Below are 23,827 nucleotides of genomic sequence, written 5' to 3' on the forward strand. Positions count from 1 at the left end.
TAGAAGTGTATTCCATTGAGTGTGCATAGGTTTGTTGCATAAATGTGTTATAACAGAAACATATGTACAATCACAATTAGTTTATAAGCAGAACCTCTGGTATAATTCCAAGAGAGCTTAGAATGTGATATTTTTGTTTTAAATAAAGGAGCTATATCCCAGAGAGCAAAATATGGTACTATATTAATAATCTGTTATTAATAATCAGGTTATTATGACCATATCTGTCTTAATTTGCAAATCTCAAAATTTTAACATTTTAACCAAGTTTTAGCAAATAAGAAGCAAAATCTGAGCATTATGGAATGTTCATATCATTCTTAATTAAAACACCCATATACTTTTACTCTGAACTACTGTTCTGATTCATGTTTGGTCCGTGTGTTTTCAGTACATCCAAACAGAAATGACATTCTTATTTCATAGAGTAAGGAACAGGGTATTGTCAGATATTTCAACCCATTTTTTTCAATATTTACCCCATTATTAAATATCTATTTAGAGCAGGGGTGTCAAACTCAAGGCCCACAGCCCAAATCTGGCCCATGGGGTGCTTAGACCTGGCCCGCAGGACCACCCTAGAAATAGCAATGGTCTGGCCTATACTTCCTCTGCCAGTGAAGAGAGCTTTGTTTTCAGCCGCAGCACCCTCCCGCAACCCCCTGCCAGAGAAAACAAAGCTTCATTTTCACTGGCAGAGGGTTGCAGGAGGATCCCTTCCCAGCCCCATCCAGGCCACCAGACGTGCCCCTGACATGAGTGACATTGAGCTGGCCACGTCCATCCTGGCCAGGCCCTCCCAGCCGCCCAAGGTCAAACACAACCCTGATGGGGACCTCAATGAAATCAAGTTTGACACCCCTGATTTAGGGTTATTCCTAAGGGCATGCATAGACAAAGAAGAGTGTGATCTATTTTTTTTAAAGGCTATCGCATTCCTTTCTGAGCAACATATCCTTATTCCCAGACACAGTTGGGTAAAGTAATGCCCACACAGGCAAACCAGAACAAGGCATTGCACTAAGTGATCACATTTATTTGAATATTTTGTGTGTGTGTTCTAAAATTGGTTACAGAATAAATACCTGCATCTTATAACAGGAAGTCCATTTTTTTTTAATACAAAGTGCTTGTTAGAGGAAGTTGCATCAACAAAACACAGGAAGCCATGTGTGTACTTAGGCACACACTTCCCTCCTGGAAACTAAAACAGATTTTTTTATTTTTTTTTAAAGTTTCTTTTCCCTTTTTTGTGCATTTCATTTCCTGCCATTGTGTATTTACAAATCTCTGAAAGAAGAAAAAAATGCCAATATGTACGATACGTGGCCTTTTAACACACAAAAAAAATCAGTCTTAAAAAAAACCCTCTACAATTGTCATTTCTTAATGAATCAATGATAGAAATTTGTTTTTAAAATGGGAAGGAAAAAAATAATTAAAAGGAAAACCAAAGAGCCCAGACTTTGAAATAAAAAGGATCATCTGTCCCTTAAGTTTTCCCCACAGGAAAGTAGCAATGTCACATGATCCAAAGCAAATACTTGATTGAAATTCTTGTTATTTCCCCCCCCATAGTTTCCCATCCCCAACCTGATAGAAAGAAAGGAATTTTAAAGAATTAAATTAGAAATAACAGATGACAACAATGCCCAAATCTGAATCTGGCATATGGAAGAGATAGACGGAAATGGATTTGATTTAAAACAATAACAACTAGATTAAAAAAATCTCAAAAACCAACAGGATTCTACCCAAACCAGATGGTTAACTGGTGACATAGTGTTTGGTGGAAGGCTGACCATAAACTCTATAGAAATCCTGGCGTCCGTGTTGCTGAGATGCGTCAATCCATTCTCTCACTGCCAATCCTGGAAGCGACTGAGGTACAGATGGAGCAGGTGGGAGTGGGTGGGAATATTCCTGTGATGACACTGTCCAGGGAAAGTGGCCGGATCGTGGATAGGGCTGATGCCCACTGTGATTGGATACTGAGGAACAGTAGCAGTTGTCCACTGAGCAGACAAGAATTTTGCGCCCACCATATTGGGACAGCACAGACTGCTGAGATGATGTGCTGTTGGGATAGTGAGAAGGGTTGAACATGGAGCTGGAGTGAACTGGTTGGGGGCCACTGGAGAGTCCTACTATGTGCTGCGTGGAGCTACAAGGCACCATGGGTTGTGCAGACTGGCCTTCACCAGCAGAAGCCCCCTGGCTGACGTACTGGTTGGCAACGGGTCCCGAGGATGGCTCCAAGAAGCTGGCTTCTGGGAAAGCTGTGGAGTGCTTGCGTTTCTCGGCTCCTGAGTTACTGACGCTGCAGGGGTACATAGGGATGCTCTGCAGGAATGGCACAGGGGTACTGAAGGGACCTGAAAAGAAAGAGAGGAAGTAGGTGATATCTCCAATAAATGTCACTCTGCCTTTTCAGCTGAATGATTAATGCAACAGCACAAATCCATTTGTTTGCTAGAACTATCACCAACTCTGGCAGATAATGCCAAAGACGGACATGATCTCAAAATTAACAGAAACTAGGAAAAGAACCCCCGATTATTCCAGCTAACTCTTATATGCTTTCCATAAAAGTAATGTCTAGGGCAGGAGTCTCCAAACTTGGGGGCTTCGGCTGGCAAAAGGGGTGAATTTTGGGCTTGCACGCATTAATCGCTTTTCCATTGATTCCTATGGGAAACATTGTTTCGTCTTACAAACTTTTCATCTTAAGAACTTCGTCCCGGAACCAATTAAGTTTATAAGACAAGGTATCACTGTACTGTGCATTTACCAGAAATGTGTAATCTGGGACATGTACACATTAGCAAGCAAACACTATTTATATTATTCCAACAAGAAACACAAGACCAGGAAACTCGGTGAAAAGGCACTTTGAGTACATTTTCATTTTCTGAAGATTAGGTTGCTGGCCATTTTCATCTTCAAATATTATCCAATTGTACATAAAAATGGAAGCGAACATTTTATGAAAAACCTCAAAATGCCCCAAGTGCCTGGAAATGGTCCTTTATGGGTAACTTACATTGCACTTGATTTGGTAGCCTATAATCATTTGAGCATGAATCATTTACAAGTAACGGTAAAATATAGCTTTGGATACATACATGATACCCCCCCCCCTCCCTCCCTCCCTCCCACACACACACACACACACACACAACTTTGGCCTCAATGGAAATCTTTGACAATATGGTCTTATTTAAAATTTGTAGAACATTCTATTATTATATAACCAATAGATTGGGCAAAGTCAGTAATTAAAGAAGTTATCTCTTTTCAACACAGTTATAATTTCAGAACAATATTAAGCTAACATAAAATAACTCTGACACTTAGTGCCTAGTAACAGTTTTATGGAGATTCTCAGCATCCAGGTCATGGTTGTCCCAAAGGTGCTTTTTCACGAGGCAACTGGACTTTCTGTTTTTTCTTTGAAGATGTTTCGTTTTTTATCGAATAAGCTTTTTCAACTCTGCCTGGATCTTTTCATTCCCCACCATCCAGTCAGAGCTGAAAAAGCTTCTTGAATGAGAAGCAAAACCCCTTCAGAGAAAAGACAGTTGGTGCTCTTGAAAAAGTACATTTGTGATAGTAACATTAACCATTAGGTTATAGCAGAATACGAACTATAAAATGAGCCGGGGTGGCGCAGCAGGTACAGTACTGTACTGCAGGCCACTGAAGCTGACTTGTAGATCTGAAGGTCAGCGGTTCAAATCTCATCACCGGCTCAAGGTTGACTCAACCCTTCCATCCTTCCGAGGTGGGTAAAATGAGGACCCAGATTGTGGGGGCAATAGCCTAGCTCTGTTAAAAAAGTGCTATTGCTAACATGTTGTAAGCCGCCCTGAGTCTAAGGAGAAGGGCAACATAAAAACTAACTAACTAACTAACTAACTAACTAACTAACTAACTAACTAACTAACTAACTAACTAACTAACTAAACTAACTAAAATAGTGGAAGTAATAGTAAGTCCATATATTAAAAATAGAATGGTTGATTATATTTAGAATATTTTAGAATATTTTAGAATACTTCTTAATAGATTTTTTGATTTTAGTAGTTATTTTTTTATTCATTTAACAATAGATTTATGGATTTTGATAAAATTTATAAATAAATGAAGTAAATAAGTAAATGAAATACATTAAGACGACTTAAGGTTTAATTTAGACTTCTAAGGTTTATTCAATTTGGACTAGTGTGTTAAATGTGGTTTACAGATTTGAAAAATCAAAGTATTTGTTTTTATTGCTTAATTTTAATTTATCAAGAGGGGTTTGATGAAATATAATAATGGCATAATAATAAGTAATGAATTTAAATGTTTGTATTTGTTTTTTAAATTGATACAGTATAAGTATGTAATTTTTATACTGATAAAATTAGATATAAGGGTTTTTAGTCTGTTTTGAGATTTTCCCTAAGAGGGAAGAAGGCACTATGGCTTTGCTATTGAGATTATAAGATGTGAAAGATATTGATTTTACCAATAGTTTAAGGAATATTAATGATGGACTTAATTAGACATTAATGGAGATTTATCTAGATGATGAAATTAGAAAGGGAATAAGGGGTTTGTGATGATAACTGAAATTACAGAGATGGGATTTAAGAATGTATAATTTGATTATATAAGATTTACTAATCCAAAACTATTTTATTGTAACAAAAGAGAAGGTATATTGCTTTTTGTATTTTATGATGTGGAGAAATGTAAAAAAAAATAGAATAAAAGAAACTGGAAATTGTTATTTCAATGTGACCCCTCCAACTGACTTCAATCAGATTCACATATGCAGTTCTCAACTCTTCAGTTCGTTCAAATAAAGGGCCATATTATTATTACACCTGCATATAATAGTGTACATAATAATGTGCATAAATAATAATAATGTGCATAAATAATCAAGAAGTCTGCAATTGTGGCAAGATGTGTTATTATTTAATATTAATAGTTTGAGTGGTTTAGAAAGATTTTTGGAGGTCATTTTCTAATGAATTATTTCTATGAATATACAGTATATTCAAAGAGACTGTACAGCATTTCATATTATACTTGGAACATTTACCCATTTACACAATCTGAAGTTAGTTGGGGGAATGATCAAAGGCAACATGAGAAAATATTATTTTACTGAAAGAGTAGTAGATCCTTGGAACAAACTTCCAGCAGACGTGGTTGGTAAATCCACAGTAACTGAATTTAAACATGCCTGGGATAAACATATATCCATTGTAAGATAAAATACAGGAAATAGTATAAGGGCAGACTAGATGGACCATGAGGTCTTTTTCTGCCGTCAGTCTTCTATGTTTCTATTTAATATCATCTCATAGAAGCATTCTTCTGATATACAAATATTCCCATATAAGCAGAGAGCATAAACATTAAAATAATTATTCACAAATATTATAAATCAGGAATTGGTAAGCTTTTCCATCACCATAGCGTGCTCTCATGCAGTGATGCAGAAATCACTGATTGATATAATTAGTTGAAATATAATCAGAATACTGAAATTCAATTCAATTCAATTCAATTTATTAGATTTGTATGTCGCCCCTCTCCGTAGACTTGACTCTAGACTCCGTAGACTAGATTTGAAATCTTAAAATCCTGATGATTTATCATTTTGGAGAATATAGAAACACCATTTAGAAATGTCCTCAAAAGTCTAGAGCCAAGGGGCAACATATTTATAACCCCTTTTCATCCTTATCGCATAAATTTTAACCCATTAACAGCTATTCCAAGTGCAACTGAATGCAGCCAATTTACAGCTGGTGAAAATAGTCTCCAAATGTTTTGCATAATAATCTACACTCCTCATCCCCTGGTATCTGAGAAAAAAATAATAAAAACATATTGGTTGCTACAGAATTACTCAGGGGCATCAGCAGTATAGTAGTGTTGTGGTTAGCTCTGGCCCTGCTCCTGCCCCAAGGACTGTGGATGTGGGGGAGACATCCACATGCTGCAGGCCTGTTTTGCCCCCTGTGGAATCTGCTGATGAAGGCTCCTCTGACCAAGAAGACATGAGTGACTGGGAGGAGGAGAGTGGGGCAGACAGCTCAGAAGGAGATCAATTATCTAGCTCCTCCTTGGATTCAGAACAAGAGTTAATGATACAGCCACGCATGCGGAGAGCGATGCATAGGCAACAACAACTGAGAGATTATTATCAAAGAAAATGAGGCCACCTGTGGTTGGGTGGGGCTGTGGTAATTAGTGAGGCTGCTATAAATAGCAGCCTGTGGGTTTGGCCATTGTGGAGGATATCTGATCACTGTGTTTCGTGACTGCTTTACTGACTGACTTTTTGTGTGCTGATTTTTCCCCGCTTTGAAACTAAACCAGGGCAAAGTGTGTTTCACTTTGTGAAAGAAGAAGGACTGTGAATTACCTCACAGCTGCAAGCTAAGTATCACAGAACTGATAAGGGACTTGTACAAATTACCAGTTTGTTTGGAGATGAGTGCTCTTTGCTATACCAAAAGAGGGCTTGGTTTAAGTGAATTTTCATTATAAAGAACATTGTTTTGAATTTTCAAACGTGTGTGTGTCTGAAATTTGTACCTGTGAATTTTTGGGAGGATTCTACCAGAGAACACGACAGAACAAGTAGTTACCCTGTTTTCTGTGGTTTCCGATTTTCAAAAAGAATTGTTAAGAAAAAGGAGCTGAAAGATACTCTGTCCCCGATTTATGCCAATGGAAATTCAGTAGTGAGTATTCAAACAATGAAATGTCATGGGAAATTATCACTCACCTTCCAGGAGCTTCCGCAACTGTTTTTCCTTCTTGGCAATCTCATTCAGGAAGAGCTTGGAATTGAGGTGACCAATCTTGGGAGGGGGCAGACTGCCTCCCGTGCAGTTCTGAGTCCTTAAAATGTGCATTACAATTTATTACAACTTTTTTTTTAATGAAAGCCACTGGAAAAATATCCACAGTACCTCTTAATTAGGCTATCTGATTTTTTTTTCTTACAGCTCAATTGTTCGAAATTTTATTTCCGAGTGGATTCTGGCAAACTTTTTTCCTTATATCCCTAAGAAGAACTTCCCTTTATAAATCCTTCTTTCTTCTTGCAAAGCAATTCTGCAAATTTAAAATTTCCCATGTCATTTTAAGAAAACGGTGTTCTCAACTGCCAAACACCATTTAAATTACATGTTTCTGTCACTACTAACAGAGAACAGATTTTTTATGGGTTTTCTCTGGTTTTGCAGATACAGGGCATAATTCAAATCTTTTTTTTTTTGCTCTGATTTGTAACACAAATGTATAGCAGAAACTAAAGCACAAATCCCCCCAAATCATAACTTAGTCCCATCAATGCAGAAGCAGAACTTGTATTTCTCATGTTTGAGAAATATAATTGTCATATTCTTGAACTCTCTCTCTGAGTAAACTACACAACAGAGCTCCATTACAGTGCAACAATAACCCATGGCTATAATAATGGCAGCTGAGCAAAGAAATCAGCTTTGTTAATGTTATCTTTACAGCCACTAGAGATGCTTATCTGGGTTTCCTGCATTTCAAACCACCCTCTATTATGCAATCCCCCAAATTGCTGCCAATAGATTTCTTACCTATCCATCAAGATCTTCACCGACTTTGTATTCTAGAAAAGAATAAAGAAACACAATTAGCGGTTGTCAATCATATAAACCTCTGATGGCACATAAACTATAGTTTTCCCAATTCTGCAGGGTGTTCTCGTTGATTAAATAAACTTATTAAATTCATCTCCAACAACCCGTGAGTACTCTATAACCAACCTACCTGATGATGATCACAGCTCATAGAGCATGTATTTTGCATATTATCAGATTCATTCTCTGCATTTTTCAAAGTTTTTCAGTTTACAAGAATGGCTTCTGGCTGAAATTCTGGAATCTAATGGCCATCAATCATAATGAATACTGTCAAGGCAGATGGCAAATTTTTCTTCTCATTTAAAATAATCTGGATTTGTTTTCAGAGTTGCTGTAAAGTTCATGAGAATAAATATACAGCATTCTAAAGTACTATGTTACCACTTTTTCCCCACTGTGGTATATCACATTATATTATGTTTCTATCAATAACTCTTCATTTCTCTGTTGTAATTGAAATGCATGGGATCAGTATGGAATCAGCTATTCAAGTTCAATAAGTGGTGTACCTTAGTTAATTGCAAAAAAATACTAGTTTACACAAGGTTTCTTGGCTTTAGGTAGATTTACTATGATCTTCTGGACTACAACAATGTGTAAGATTAATTAAGAAAGCAAAATAAGAGCTTTCTGAATTAATCTTACACATTTAATTGACTTTACAAATAATCTTAGCGCTGAAACAAATAGCAGAAGTTACTAAGCAAATATTTTGAGTTAGGTAAACCCAATAACTTTATCTACTGCTCTATAATGATTCCAGTTTTTATCATTTTAGCTGTAGCATATGGCAGATAGACCCAGGATTTTAGATCACAAGATTACCATTATTGCTGTAATTCCACTACACTCCCTTGACTTCATGCAACTACTGAATGTTATTAATACTTCACATTCTGCCACATTAATTTTTTTTAACTCGTTCTGCCATTCTTTTAGTGGTCTCTTGCTGAAGCACAATTAAGCATAATATTATGTATCAACCCATTTAATGAGATATTCTAGTAGAATGTAAATACTTTGCCAATCAATTATTGAGATTTACAAGGAAACATCTTTTTAATAGAAACATTAGGTGAAGAAACTTCCTAAACTGAGTATTAGGCCATTTTTAGACAAGAATGCTGAGTGGAATCTTATCTGAAGTAAGGTCGGAAGTAATCTTTTTACTCATTCATCTGTTGTATAACTTAAGAAGGCTACATTTAGAAAATCAATAATTGACTAGGAATCTCAAACCCAATAAGCCAATTAAAACATTTGAATCTTATATCCAAATACATAAGCCTAAAAGATGTTGATTGGATTCTGTCTTTGGGCCACAATCAAAATTATAATAGTTGTATTTTATTTCATCTACACTTTCTTTTACAGTGGGTAATAATATAGTTATCTTTACGTCAATCCTTAAGGCAATATTTATTTATTTATTTATTTAGTTTTAAATTTATTTATTTATTTGTTTGTTTGTTTGTTTGTTTGTTTATTAGATTTGTATGCCGCCCCTCTCTGTAGACTTAACTTGATATCCTTTGAGACATGGTGCTAAAACTCCCAGAATTTGCCACAGGTGGGACTTCTAGCCAAACACATCTGTTGGGCACCAGATGTGCAACTATTTTTAAAAACAATCAACAGAAACCCTAACCAATTTTAAACTAATGTTATTTGAAATAGCCATCTAAATCCATCTCTGTCTGAACTGGAACTTTCTATCCTGTGTAAGAGCTGCACGGTGTGATAGCTGATGCTGCAATATCATTTGAATAGGCAGGATTGAATTTTGTGTGAATTTAATGAGCTTCCACAATGTACCCATTGTTGCTGTAACTGAGTAAAATTTAAATCTTATCCATTTAGGAAGGAGAAACTGTGGGGCCATAAATGGGCTCAGAGCAACCAGAGGTTCAACAAGGTTGTTGTGGTATATGTATTCAAGTATACAGGTAATATTGCTGACATTCATATTTCCTTGGTCACTAGTTCTTTTGGGCAGCTTGGGACACTGTAACTTAGGAGAACATTTTACTAAATAATAATATGAAGTAGATTAGATCAAGAGAGGATGACCAGTTCAAAATAATAAAAAATATATTATGTATAATTTTATGATCTTTTAGGTATATTATGATCTTTTCTGCTGTATGTTCAACATAATTTTGGCTGAGAATATCATAAATAAAATAGTTTAGTACTTGTCCAATTTAAGTCAGGAAACAGTAACACAGTTGGAAGGGACCTTGGAAATCATCTAGTATACCCCCCTTTGCTTACACAGGAGACCTGTACTAGGGATTTGAACCGATGAACTGTCAACCTTTCTGATCGACAATTGATTAGCCACTGAGCCACTTAGAACATATATAGTGTTCATAGATAAGAAAGGACTTTAAAAAAATTATGCTACCAAACTATCCAAGTTTAACATTTATCACCGATTAAGTCCTTTTATCAATTCTATCTCCTGGCCAAGAGGCAAGTTTAACCACATATTTGGATGTTCCCATGCTATGCTATATGGTAAAATGAAAGATAAAATAATTTTCTACATGTGCTAATGTTCACCTCTTAATAACTTTAATTCCCACTGTTAATTTTGATACTGCTAATATGCAGAAACTGTATGGGTCTTAGCATTAGTTTGGTATGCTGAATGTTTAAATCCATCCATGAGAGCCAAGAGCTACTGTAGTCCACAATTTTTCTATCAAACTTTGTTCTACTTCTCTTTTTACTACTATAAACCTTTTTTTTTGGACATTCTCATCCTTTGTGGACAAAGTAGCATTTAAACATGCAGAAACAGTCACAGCATTTCTATATCAAACAGGGAAATGGAATAATAATTGAATACTCTTTTCTAGAGGAACATATATTCTTTCATTCTCTCTCTGCACAATATTTTTGTGTGTTGCTGCAGAAAAGTATTACAAATTATTAAAGAGAGGAGCCATAAACAATAAAACAAATGTCAGTAAAACTACAAAAAGTTAATCAAATCTAAAGCAATATAGTTTTGCCAAGTAAATATGGGAGGATTCATCAGGGTAACTCTGAGAAAAACAAATGCAAAGAGATGGGAGATGGCATATGCACACTGAAAAGGTTATCATGAAAGGAGAAAAGAAGAAATTTATATTGCCAAGAATGGGAGAAAGATTAGAAATGAAGTTACAACCGTGAGCTTAATGCACTCAGTACGGACTTGAAGTGCTGTTTAAAAGCTCGGAACCCTTCTTTTATTGTAAGCGCTCAACTCAGATATCTTCTTCTCCAAACATATCCCACTTTTTACCTTCATGAAGTTGATGTCTTCTGTCTTGTCATACATGACCTGAACAGAGCTTAGCAGTTTCTTGGCCTCCTGCATGCGTTCGCTCAAATGCAGCACCTGGGCAGCATTCTCATTGCAGAATTTGGCTTGGGCCTTGTCAAGGATCTCCATGGTTTTGCGCAGGTCCTCATCAAGTATCTGATGCATCTTCTCATACTGTAGGCGCACCTCATCCTTTAGCTGGCTTACCTTCTCCTATTGGTGCAGACAAAGAAGAGTGTCCAGAATCAGTGTCCTCTCCTATTAACTTATTACATCACTCATAACAGATAGTGGTGGTAATATTGGATTCAGAACATTTATTCTAGGCATTTTTCACTCTTATTTTTTACACAGGTTCATTTGCTTTGCTCTATTGGCCTACAGTGTTCCCTCGATTTTCACGGGGGATGCGTTCCGAGACTACCCGCGAAAGTCGAATTTCTGCGAAGTAGAGATGCGGAAGTAAATAAATCATTTTTGGCTATGGACAGTATCACAAGCCATCCCTTAACACTTTAAACCCCTAAATTACCATTTCCCATTCCCTTAACAACCCTTTACTCACCATTATTACTGGTACTCACCATTGAATAAGACACTTAGTGATCCTGATATTTATAAACATAATTATTTATTAACAATAATTTTTTGTATTTATTTGCAAAAATTATTAATTTGGCAATGACGTATGATGTCACCAGGTGGGAAAAACCGTGGTATAGAAAAAAAAACCGCAAAGTATTTTTTAATTAATATTTTTTGAAAAACAGTGGTATAGGCTATTCGCGAAGTTCGAACCCGCGAAAATCAAGGGAACACTGTATATCATGGTTACTCGAACATCTGAATTCAACAGAGTGATGAGGGTGCACATCTTAACAAATGGCACATAGTAGCTGTGAAGCATCATCTATAAGAAAATAATTTTTGCTTTTGTCCTTGATCAAGATCAAGCCAAATTAATCCTAGATCAAGATGCCAAAGACTGCATTCCAGCAGTGAATAGAGGTTTTTCACAGACACAGTGTTGCATATCAATGCATCCCTTTCGCCCCACCTCTTCTACTACACCAGACAAATATGCTAGAAGTACAATGTCCCCATTTAACAATCTGCTGAAGTATGAGGTTAAAGTAAAATAAAATTATTTTATATCTCATATTCAAACGATTATTTGTGCCCGGAGAGAAGAAGCTGCACTGGAAGACAGGCCTTAAGAAAAAGGCTCTAAAGCAGTGTTTCCCAACCTTGGCAACTTGAAGATATTTGGACTTCAACTCCCAGAATTCCCCAGCCAGTATTCACTGGCTGGAGAATTCTGGGAGTTGAAGTCCAAATATCTTCAAGTTGCCAAGGTTGGGAAACACTGCTCTAAAGGATGAGTGTCAAACTCACGATGACACATTGTTGTCATGTGACCTATCGCAACATTTCCCCCCCTTGCTAAACTGGGGGAGGGTGTGGCGCATAATGCATCTGGCCCGCGAGTCGTGAGTTTGACACATCTGGTTTAAGCAATGAAAAATACCTGCAGATTAGTGGTTTCCAATGTTCATGCATATCATAATAAGACATATTGAAATGATATAATTAACATTGGAGAGTTGTAGTGAATGATGTCTTTGGTGGGGATTCTCTGATTGTTCCATGAATGGAAGAACAATAATATATGACTATGCCATTTGTAGGGATTCAAATTTCACTGGAAATTCCCCTATCAAGAACAGAATGCTTCTTGGTTGTAGCTTTAAGTAAATTAGAATTACTTCAACCAGGCGCTTGTCAGATTCCAACTTGTACAGCTGCTCCTCAATGTCTTGTTCACGCTCTTCCAGACGGTCCTGCTGCTTCACCAGCATTTTCTGCAAGGAAGAAGCATAAAAAAAGGCTATTAAGATGCTTTAAAGGAGAGGGGGGGGGGAACTGAAAACGTATATAATAATTAGAAGGAATGCTGGAAATGCTCAAGACTAGTTCATTGCGTTGCACTGTTCTTTCTGTAAAAAGTAACAGAATGACCGTGGCAAGCCTAGATTTGTATTTCAGTAGCTAATCTGAAAAGCGTTCAATTAATTAGAAAAAAAAGATAAATGATTTGTTCTCCCACTCACCACCACTGCTTCCATAGTAATATATTATGAACTAGAATATTACAAATGTGATTCTTATTTGTTTAATTCAATCAACTTATAGGCCACCTCAACTGCAATCACAACTCTGAGTGACTTACAAAATATAAATAATATTAGAATTTTAAAACGAACAAAAAAGAGTGAAATAATGAAGTGAAAACAATTAAGATCAGTAGGACTGCTAAGGACCACCTTGAGAAAACAACATATCATCAAAAACATAGATCAAAAAAGTTGGGTTGAAAATCATATGACTCAGAGACTGATGAAAAACCTAGGCTATTTGAAAAAGGAGCAAGGTTGTGGCCCCACAAACACAATTTCTTTTTCAAATTCTTGAATGCCATGCAGAAGTTATTAAAGATTCACGTGCCTCAGAAAAGGTAAATCCACTGTGTTACATAAGACCTTATTCAAATCATTTATTTTTTGTTTTGTAAGCAACAGGTATGTGCAAGGGGTGGAAGAAGACCCACCCACTAACACACACACACACACACTCTCTCTCTCTCACACACACAAACACACAACTATTTTGCCAATCAGGAAAAGATTATATAGGGATGCTTCTTTTTCTTAGATGGACTTTTACATCCTTCAAATGTTTTCTATGAACCATCTTAACAAACTGTATCTTTGTTTCTTAAACTTTAAGAGATTAAATATAGAATTACCACCGAAAATATTTTTTTCAAGTTGAAGTGCAGGCTAGCTCTATAAATACAGCTACGATAACAAGAAATTAAAATAATGAATACTACACTATGCAAAATCATCCTTAGATAATTTCCTTTGTATTTATTTTATTTTTGCTATTATTATGAGCTTATTTTTCACTTTCAAAGTTCTTCCAATTCTGAGGAAATTACTTCTGAAATGCTATAAAGTATTGGGTAAACTAGAGAGTTTGTACTTCAGGTGTCTAAAGCAGTGTTTCCCAGCTTTAGCAACTTGGAAGATATCTGGACTTCAACTCCCAGAATTCCCCAGCCAGCATTCACTGGCTGGGGAATTCTGGGAGTTGAAGTCCAAATACCTTCAAGTTGCCAAGGTTGGGAAACACTGGTCTAAAGTAAAGCATGTTTTTAGGAAACTTCAAAATAAACATAAATATTTGATAACATTTTACATTACCCCATAATATTTGCCCACTTAGTATGCACTAACTTCAGATAAGATACTCCCTACTTAAAAAGCTGTTTGGCTAGGAGAAGGAAAGGAGACAAAGAGATTCCCCACTGATTCAGAAGACATGGGACTTATGGAATCACTTTAGGCAAACAGGTCTTCAGATAACTACGCTTCCTTGTTGGATGTTACAAAGAACGTTACTGTAATTTGAAACAAATGAGTTTTCTGTGATCACGAAGAGCCAGATAAACCAGTCTTGTAGAATTTCTCCCCTTTGCTTCAATAAGCAGCTTCTACATACCAATAGAAATGCACTTTGGTTTCAGATAATATTACCCAGATATGAAACTTATTTTTATATGACTAAGATAATTTCAACTGTTGTATGAACTGTCTACCTTTGACCATTTAGGTCAGTGTTTCCCAACCTTGGCAACTTGAAGATATTTGGACTTCAACTCCCAGAATTCCCCAGCCAGCGAATGCTGGCTGGGGACTTCTGGGAGTTGAAGTCCAAATATCTTCAAGTTGCCAAAGTTGGGAAACACTGGTCTAGACAGAATGCAGCTCGTTTTTAAAAGACTGAGGATTCCTTGGTGAAACCTGTGTTATCACTTTTGGGCAATCTTTTAAAGAATCTTTTAGAGAGAGCTAACTAAATAGGCAAAACAAAATGAATTAGTTGCTCCTTGATGCATGGTTTTGCAAGCAGTTTTTATTTGTTGTGTTGCAGCCTCTATTGTTTTATCCCAACTTCTGTCGATAACAGGGCTCAAGGTATCTGAGACTGCAGGAAACATCATGAAAACAAGGAAAGAAGGAATTTTTGCTTTATGGGTAGAGATGATAGTGGCCTTCTTTGCACTTATATTGATTTACTCTTCTCTCTACTTCAGACAAGAATCAAGTACAGTAATCCCTCGCTACTTCACGGTTCATCTTTCACGGATTCGCTATTTCATGGGTTTTTAAAGGGGGCTTAAATCCATTATATCCATTAAAAATTTTAAATTCATAAAATTCTTCTACAGTACTACTGTACTCTATTAAAGAAACTGGTAAGATATTACCTGTAGTTCCAGCTGAGAAACATTATAGAATGACTGTTTAATGCAAAGGGCGGGTTTTAAAAGTACAAATACTTGTTAAATATCTTTCCTCATTCGCTGGCTGGGGACTTCTGGGAGTTGAAGTCCAGATATCTTCAAGTTGCCAAGGTTGGGAAACACTGATTTAAGTAACTGCAGATTACTTCTCAGCCCTCCTTCGTTGGAAATGAAGTTGCTTTATTTCTTGCATTGTTCTGAAGATGACTAGGCTGAAAGACACTGACATGCCCAAGGCCACCCAGGCAGATTCGTGTCACAGCAGATTCAAGTCATCCTAGTTCAAAAGCCCTGCAGTAAATCCTTACATAGCACTGGGGAAGAATTCTCATCAACCTATTGTCATTACTCACTAGATAAAATGGTATCTCATCCAGCTGGCAATAAATATTAAGCTAGAAAACGTTTAGAAACACAGACGGCTACATAGCTCAAATAAATATGCTGGTGCTGATGCCATACATGAAAAAAATCAATGCTACATCCTAAAATTTGTCATAAGTAGTAGTAGAGGATTAACACTGTTTTAATTACACGAGTCTTGGTTTGTATTATTTTTAAATGCAAATTTTTCCATTTAAGTTTCATCAACAGCATTTGGAAACAGGCAGCATACTAATACGATAGCTAAATAATCTATTATTGCGTAAAATAATGCATTTTGACATACTGAATCTGTGTGCAAGAATGTGACTCACAAGTAACGTAACTCTGGACATCTATGGAGAAATGACCTTCACGTTTAATATTTGTCTGCAACAAGCACATGTATGTGTAGTGTAAGTACCATATTCATTCATTGTGGTCTGATTGGTTTATATGTGAATCTGGCTAGAAAGATCCTGTAAAAGTTAAGGTTAGATCAAAGGTGTTCAGCTTTGCACTCCAAAGTTTTTGACTGTTATTGGGAAGGGGAGAGAAATTTGGACGGTTACTTTGTTTTGCATTTGGGGTTTTATTTCTGTAAGCTACCCAGAGTCACCATGAGTGAGTTGGGTGGTCGCAGGGCTGTCTTAAAGCATGGGCCTGATGGGCACAGTAATAGATCATTTAGTTATCTTATTTGTATGCTGCCCATTCTCAAATGCTAGTGATAAAACTTAAATGGAAAACATGCATTTAAAAAACAATGCAAACCAAGGCTTGTGTGTAATTAAAATAGTCTGCATGTTATTTAATTCTAACTACAGTGTTCCCTCGATTTTTGCAGGGGATGCGTTCTCAGACCGCCTGCGAAAGTCGAATTTCCGCGAAGTAGAGATGCGGAAGTAAATACACTATTTTTGGCTATGAACAGTATCACAAGCCTTCCCTTAGCATTTTAAACCACTAAATTGCAATTTCCCATTCCCTTAGCAACCATTTAGATTATTACTCATCCTGTTTATTTATTAAAGTTTATTAAAAAAAATATTTATTAAAGGCAAACAAAAGTTTGGCAATGACATATGACATCATTGGGTGGGAAAAACCATGGTATAGGGAAAAAACCCATGAAGTATTTTTTAATTAATATTTTTGAAAAACCGTGGTATAGACTTTTCGTGAATTTTGAACCCGCAAAAATCAAGGGAACACTGTATTTCAATTTATATAAACTGCAGAGAATAAGCATCAAAAATAATTATAAATATCTATATAATTTATAAATAATATAGACAGTGCATTTAGATGTAACAGAATACTAGAAGATTCATTCTTTTGTGGGGGTAAGAAATATAGGGTAAATCTCCTAAAATAAACTTCCATAGTCAGCCTTTCTGAACAGCTGTCCAGGCTAAATGGAGATGATGTAACTTGTATTCTAACAGCTCTGATGAACAACACATTTGGAAAAGCTATTTTAAATATTTATCTTTAAAATAATCTGTTTTTTTCAAAACGCTATGCAAAATAGTTTTGTTTTCTACTCAAACTATGTTAGTAATTGATAACAAAATCTCCAGGAACTGGAAAGGAGACAGCGAAATATTTTAATGTAACACGATGCATTCACATTTCTGACCTTTGGGGAAGAAAATCGCAGGTGACAGCATATTTTTCATTATCAAAACTTTTAAAAAATATACACTTACCATTTCAATAAAAGTGGTGAAAATGGAAAACAATCTAATCTAATTTACCAGTTTCCAAATAGTTGGTGTGAGAGAGAGGGAGGGGAAGAGGGGAGAATCTACCTAACTTTTTTTTACTACACCCCCAATGAAGCAAATAAGGGTAAGGAAGATCAAGAAGGAATGTGAAATGGTAAAAATAGGCAGAGAAGCAATAGGAAAACCAGTTCGGAAGGGATTATTGCTATCATAAATAGCCAATTGAAGTTTATAATCAAGTGATCCCTCATTTTTCTCCGGGGATGAATTCCAAGACCACCCATGAAAAACGAATTTTCCGTGAAGTAGAGGAAAGACATTTTTTATGTGTTTAACAAGTATTTGTACTTTTAAAACCCACCGTTTGCGTTATTAAACAGTCATTCTATAATGTTTCTCAGCTGGAACTACATGTGATATCCTACCAGTTTCTTTAATAGAGTACAGTAGTACTGTAGAATAATTTTATGAATTTAAAATTTTTAGTGGATATAATGGATTTAAGCCCCCTTTAAAAACCCATGAAATAGCGAATCCGCAAAAGATGAACCGTGAAGTAGCAAGGGATTACTGTACTTGATTCTTGTCTCAAGTAGAGAGAAGAGTAAATCAATATAAGTGCAAAGAAGGCCACTATCATCTCTACCCATAAAGCAAAAATTCTTTCTTTCCTTGTTTTCATGATGTTTCCTGCAGTCTCAGGTACCTTGAGCCCTGTTATCGACAAAGGTTGGGAGGCTGCAACACAATAGAGGCTGCAACACAACAAATAAAACTGCTTGCAAAACCATGCATCAAGGAGCAAATAATTCATTTTGTTTTGCCTATTTAGTTAGCTCTAAAAGATTCTTTAAAAGATTGTCCAAAAGTGATAACACAGGTTTCACCAAGAAATCCTTAGTCTTTTTAAAATGAGCTGCATTCTGTCTAGAGCAGTGTTTCCCAACCTTGGCAACTTGAAGATATTTGGACTTCAACTCCCAGAATTCCCCAGCCAGCATTCGCTGGCTGGGGAATTCTGGGAGTTGAAGTCCAAATATCTTCAAGTTGCCAAAGTTGGGAAACACTGCTCTAGACAAAGTAGAACTAGAACTGTTTGTAAAAACTCAGCTACTTTGCTAGTTTATTAAGAAAAACTAAACTAAACTCTGTGAAAGGCTCGGGCATGACTTGGATAATATCTGTGTATCTAAACAGATTTGGGGGGGGGGGGGGGATCTTTCAGCATCCATTTAGAAATGTGAGCTGGATAGGCTGCAAATGCTATCAGTTTCTGCCCTAATTCTATTCACTTTCCTGTCAGTACAAGTTAAAAGCTGAGTCTTTTTGCATTCCTCTTAGCTATCCTCATTAAGGAATGGGGACATCCCACAAATTGAATTGAAACAACCGATATGTTCAAGTAGGACGAACAATACTCGCAGTATTCATGAGTAAAGCTATTAAGTAGAAAATGTAAGATTTAAAACAGGATAACAAACGTGGAAGGCACCAATATGCATATCAGTTTTCAACCATTAACTGCTGAATATCAGAGATTACTTTCTCCCAACTTGGTTCCTTTTCTGGAAAGAACTATAATTCCTTCACAGTTACAATATATACTGAAGCTCTATAATTCCTAGTGTTTCTTACTTCATAATTCCCAGTGAGCGCATAACCATCCATGGCAATAGTGTGTTCTAAAGTCCTTTACTACTTGTTTACATGTGTGAGTGGGTGCGACGTTTGTCATGGGTGGAGCCTCCCGCCACTAGCGCTACCAGTTCTAAGAACCAGTCTGAACCAGGAGCAAGCCACCGCTGATCCATGGCAGCTTGTGAGGCTAAGAGTTGTAGTCTAAACACCTAGAAACTAGGCAGAAGAAAGCTATAATAGACCCAGGAGTGGGTGTGAGTGTGGGTGTTGAAGGCTCTTGATATTTAACTTACCAGTAATTGAGACTTCCTGAATTTTGAATATCACTACTGCTGTGATTGTATTTCATCCAACAGAGTTAATAGAATAGAGGAGCTTTGGCTAAAGGCTGTTCTACTGACAGCAAAAGCAAGTGCAATGGGCCTACTTATTTTTTCAGGAACAAATTAAATCCTTTCTGTTTCTCCCAGTGCTGACATCTGAACCTCTACATGTCTACTTTTGGGTTTGGCACCGAGGAGAGATAGGATGCAAACATCTGAAGACAATATGATAAAAATTCCATCCCTTAAATGAATGAAGGAGCAAATTGAATATGTATTTTATACAAAGTAATTCCAATATTTGCTATGCCTCCTGTTGAATAATCAGTAACTGGAATATTTATAGATACCAGTGGCAATCACACTGGATTGCCATTGTACAAGTACAATCATCTTTGATTTTGAGGTGCAGCTAAAGTACAATGTAAATATTCCAATGTTTCTAGATGAACATAGATTTCATAGATTTCCTTTGCGACCTCTCCGTGGCGCTACACCCCGTAGAGCCCCATGGTTCAACGAGGAGCTCCGGGAGTTGAAACGCCAGAAGAGACGTCTAGAGAAGCGATGGAGGAAGAGTAGGTCTGAATCTGATCGAACACTTGTAAGAAAGAGCTTTTATTAAGACTTACAAAGTGGCGCTCAAGGCGGCAAGATGCGCGTACCATGCCGCCTTGATTGCATCAGCGGAATCCCGCCCGGCCGCTCTGTTTAGGGTGACCCGCTCCCTTCTTAATCAGGGGGGAGTTGGGGAGCCCTTGCAGAGTAGTGCCGAGGAGTTTAACACGTTTTTCGCTGATAAAGTCGCTCAGATCCGGGCCGACCTCGACTCCAATTGTAAAACAGAGTCGACTGACGAGTCAGTCGAGGTGACTGGGGCACGTACTTGTCCACCTGTCTGGGAAGAGTTTGATCTGGTGACACCTGATGAAGTGGACAAGGCCATTGGAGCTGTGAGTTCCGCCACCTGTTTACTGGATCCGTGTCCCTCCTGGTTGGTCTCGGCCAGCAGGGAGGTGACACGGAGCTGGGCCCAGGAGATTACCAACGCTTCCTTGGGGAGGGGAGTTTTTCCATCACTCTATAAAGAAGCGCTTGTGCACCCCCTCCTCAAGAAGCCTTCCCTGGACCCAGCAGTACTTAACAACTATCGTCCAGTCTCCAACCTTCCCTTCATGGGGAAGGTTGTCGAGAAGGTGGTGGCACTCCAGCTCCAGCGGTCCTTGGAAGAAGCCGATTATCTAGGTCCCCAGCAGTCGGGTTTCAGGCCCGGTTACAGCACGGAAACCGCTTTGGTCGCGTTGATGGATGATCTCTGGCAGGCCCGGGACAGGGGTTTATCCTCTGTCCTGGTGCTCCTCGATCTCTCAGCGGCTTTCGATACCATCGACCATGGTATCCTTCTGCACCGGTTGGAGGGGTTGGGGGTGGGAGGCACTGTGCTTCAGTGGTTCTCTTCCTACCTCTCTGGCCGGTCGCAGTCGGTGTTAGTGGGGGGTCAGAGGTCGACTCCGAGGTCTCTCCCTTGTGGAGTACCCCAGGGGTCGGTCCTCTCCCCCTTGCTATTTAACATCTACATGAAACCGCTGGGTGAGATCATCCAAGGACATGGGGTGAGGTATCATCAATATGCCGATGATACCCAGCTTTACATCTCCACCCCATGCCCAGTCAACGAAGCGGTGGAAGTGATGTGCCGGTGCCTGGAGGCTGTTGGGGCCTGGATGGGTGTCAACAGACTCAAGCTCAACCCGGATAAGACGGAGTGGCTGTGGGTTTTGCCTCCCAAGGACAATCCCATCTGTCCGTCCATTACCCTGGGGGGGGAATCATTGACCCCCTCAGAGAGGGTCCGCAACTTGGGCGTCCTCCTCGATCCACAGCTCACATTAGAGAACCACCTTTCAGCTGTGGCGAGGGGGGCGTTTGCCCAGGTTCGCCTGGTGCACCAGTTGCGGCCCTATCTGGACCGGGACTCATTACTCACAGTCACTCATGCCCTCATCACCTCGAGGTTCGACTACTGTAATGCTCTCTACATGGGGCTACCTTTGAAAAGTGTTCGGAAACTTCAGATCGTGCAGAATGCAGCTGCGAGAGCAGTCATGGGCTTACCCAGGTATGCCCATGTTTCACCATCACTCCGCAGTCTGCATTGGCTGCCGATCAGTTTCCGGTCACAATTCAAAGTGTTGGTTATGACCTTTAAAGCCCTTCATGGCACTGGACCAGAATATCTCCAAGACCGCCTTCTGCCGCACGAATCCCAGCGACCGATTCGGTCCCACAGAGTGGGCCTCCTCCGGGTCCCGTCAACTAAACAATGCCGGTTGGCGGGCCCCAGGGGGAGAGCCTTCTCTGTGGCGGCACCGGCCCTCTGGAACCAACTCCCCCCGGAGATCAGAACTGCCCCTACTCTTCCTGCCTTCCGTAAACTCCTCAAAACCCACCTTTGCCGTCAGGCATGGGGAAACTAAACATCTCCCCCTGGGCACGTTGAAGTTATATATGGTATGCCTGTATGTGTGTATGTTAGTATAGGGGATTTTCTTAAATTTATAATATTTTAATTAATTGGATTGTATTGGATTGTTTTTCACTTGTTGTGAGCCGCCCCGAGTCTTCGGAGAGGGGCGGCATACAAATCCAAATAATAAATAAATAAATAAAAAAAACAGGGCAAATCTTTTGCTTAGATCTAGCAAACAATTATAACAATTCTGAGACATTCACTAATTTTGAATAAGAGGTTCAGTGTAGAATTTTGCAGTTTTTAGGAAATCTAGTGTCTAGTATTAAAAATCTTTATTTTTTTAAACAGCCCATAGAATATTTCAAAAACTAAGTGGAATTGAAAATATTTGATATTGATCACTATTTGATATATCCTTATATATCGTAATAGTAAGCAGAATCAAATTTAATATTAATGCAATGCCACAAACAGTTGGGCAATATAATGTCCTAAACACCTTTTGTCTCATTTCTTTCCAGAAAGAATGCAAAATTTTCTGTCATAGAGTTTTTATTGTTTTGCTACTATGCTCTATCTATCCATCCATCCATCCATCCATCCATCCATCCATCCATCCATCCATCTATCTAAAAAGTTTATTTTTATTCCCATACTGATATTTTTACATATTTCTCATTTCATTCTTTTAGAAAATCTTTACACATATTTTCTATATTTATCATTGTTTTATTAGTTGAAGGTTGCTTTTTTTATCATCCTACCTTCCTAGCACTCATACAGCCCTTCCTCCTCTTCTTATTTTCTCTTCCTATTCCTCTTTCTACACCTACTTCCCTTCTCTCTCTCCTTCTCTTCTTCCCATCTTATCCTCCTGTCCTCTCTCTTAACTCTCATCTCGCTTCTTCTCTCTTTCCTCCTCCTCTTTCTGTCTTCTTCTTACTCCTCTCTTCCCCTCCTCTTTCCTTTGCTGTATTTTCTTCATTTTTCTGGGATGGTATTCCAGCAACCTTGACTTATTTTAATCAATCTTACATTTTTTATATTTTATTTCATATATAGTCCTTTAATCCATTTCTTTTATCTTCATGTGTTTGTTTATTGGTACATTCCAAATTTAAAATCCTCCCTTCCCCCGTCCCCTCTCATGTCATGAGCATTTGCTTTAATACATCCATATAATATTCTTAACAATATTTTTGTTTTTCAAATAATTACATATCTATTATCATTTCATTTTCAATACATCTCTCAGATTTCTTTTCTTCTTAATATCTATTTTTAATCATTTCTCCCTCCCATTTTATCACTAATTTAGTTCCAACATCCAAAATGTGGTCATTTCTCAGTTTATAATACTGTATTGGTATATGTTTTCATCTTTTGTATCATCAAACTTACATTCAATCTTTCTATTTTCTTACATTTTTCAATTCATTTTTCTTGTGTTATTTTATAACTTCATTTCTACATAATATTCATATGTATATTTTATCCTTATCATAGTGAACAAATTATTCATATCCCATTCATTTCTACATATTTTCTATCATCAAGCTTACATTCACAGATATTACCTTCCCCCTTTCCCCCCTCAGATAAAATGTATTTAAAATTCAATCTTCATATTTTCTATTATCAAAGTTATGCTCAAACATCTTGCTACTAATTATACACACATATTTTTATTTTATCCTTTCTCTTTTACACTACTCCAATGTTTTAATCTTCTTTTTCCTTTCTTTTTTGGTTACCTCCCTCTTTTAGCTCTCTCATTTCTGTCTTTTAACTTCCTTTTTAAATTAAAATCTGTGTTTCTCTCCACTTTTTCCTTTCTTGTTGTCAAATATTTTCCCTCTTTTCTAGCCTTGTCTTTCTTTCAACTTTTAGCTTTCTTTTCTTTGTTCATCTTTCTCTTATCAAA

At 37.6% G+C, this 23,827-nt stretch overlaps 1 protein-coding gene across 6 annotated transcripts in view; it reads right to left on the minus strand.

Annotated features, from left to right (window-relative positions):
• Positions 1–1,015: 1,015 nt before the first annotated feature.
• TRIM8 (tripartite motif containing 8) overlaps positions 1,016–23,827 on the minus strand; it is an 81,235-nt gene continuing 58,423 nt past the window's right edge. For all 6 annotated transcript variants that reach the window (XM_070752832.1, XM_070752829.1, XM_070752831.1 and 3 more), the window contains 5 exons: positions 12,774–12,869; positions 10,987–11,220; positions 7,626–7,657; positions 6,797–6,912; positions 1,016–2,375 (listed from right to left, as the gene is read on the minus strand). In XM_070752832.1, the coding sequence (XP_070608933.1) occupies positions 1,768–2,375; positions 6,797–6,912; positions 7,626–7,657; positions 10,987–11,220; positions 12,774–12,869 (1,086 nt within the window). In that variant the 3' untranslated portion in view covers positions 1,016–1,767. The remainder of the gene's footprint in view (positions 2,376–6,796; positions 6,913–7,625; positions 7,658–10,986; positions 11,221–12,773; positions 12,870–23,827) is intronic.

Source organism: Erythrolamprus reginae, chromosome 5, assembly GCF_031021105.1.
Source record: "Erythrolamprus reginae isolate rEryReg1 chromosome 5, rEryReg1.hap1, whole genome shotgun sequence".
Lineage (NCBI taxonomy): Eukaryota > Metazoa > Chordata > Lepidosauria > Squamata > Dipsadidae > Erythrolamprus > Erythrolamprus reginae.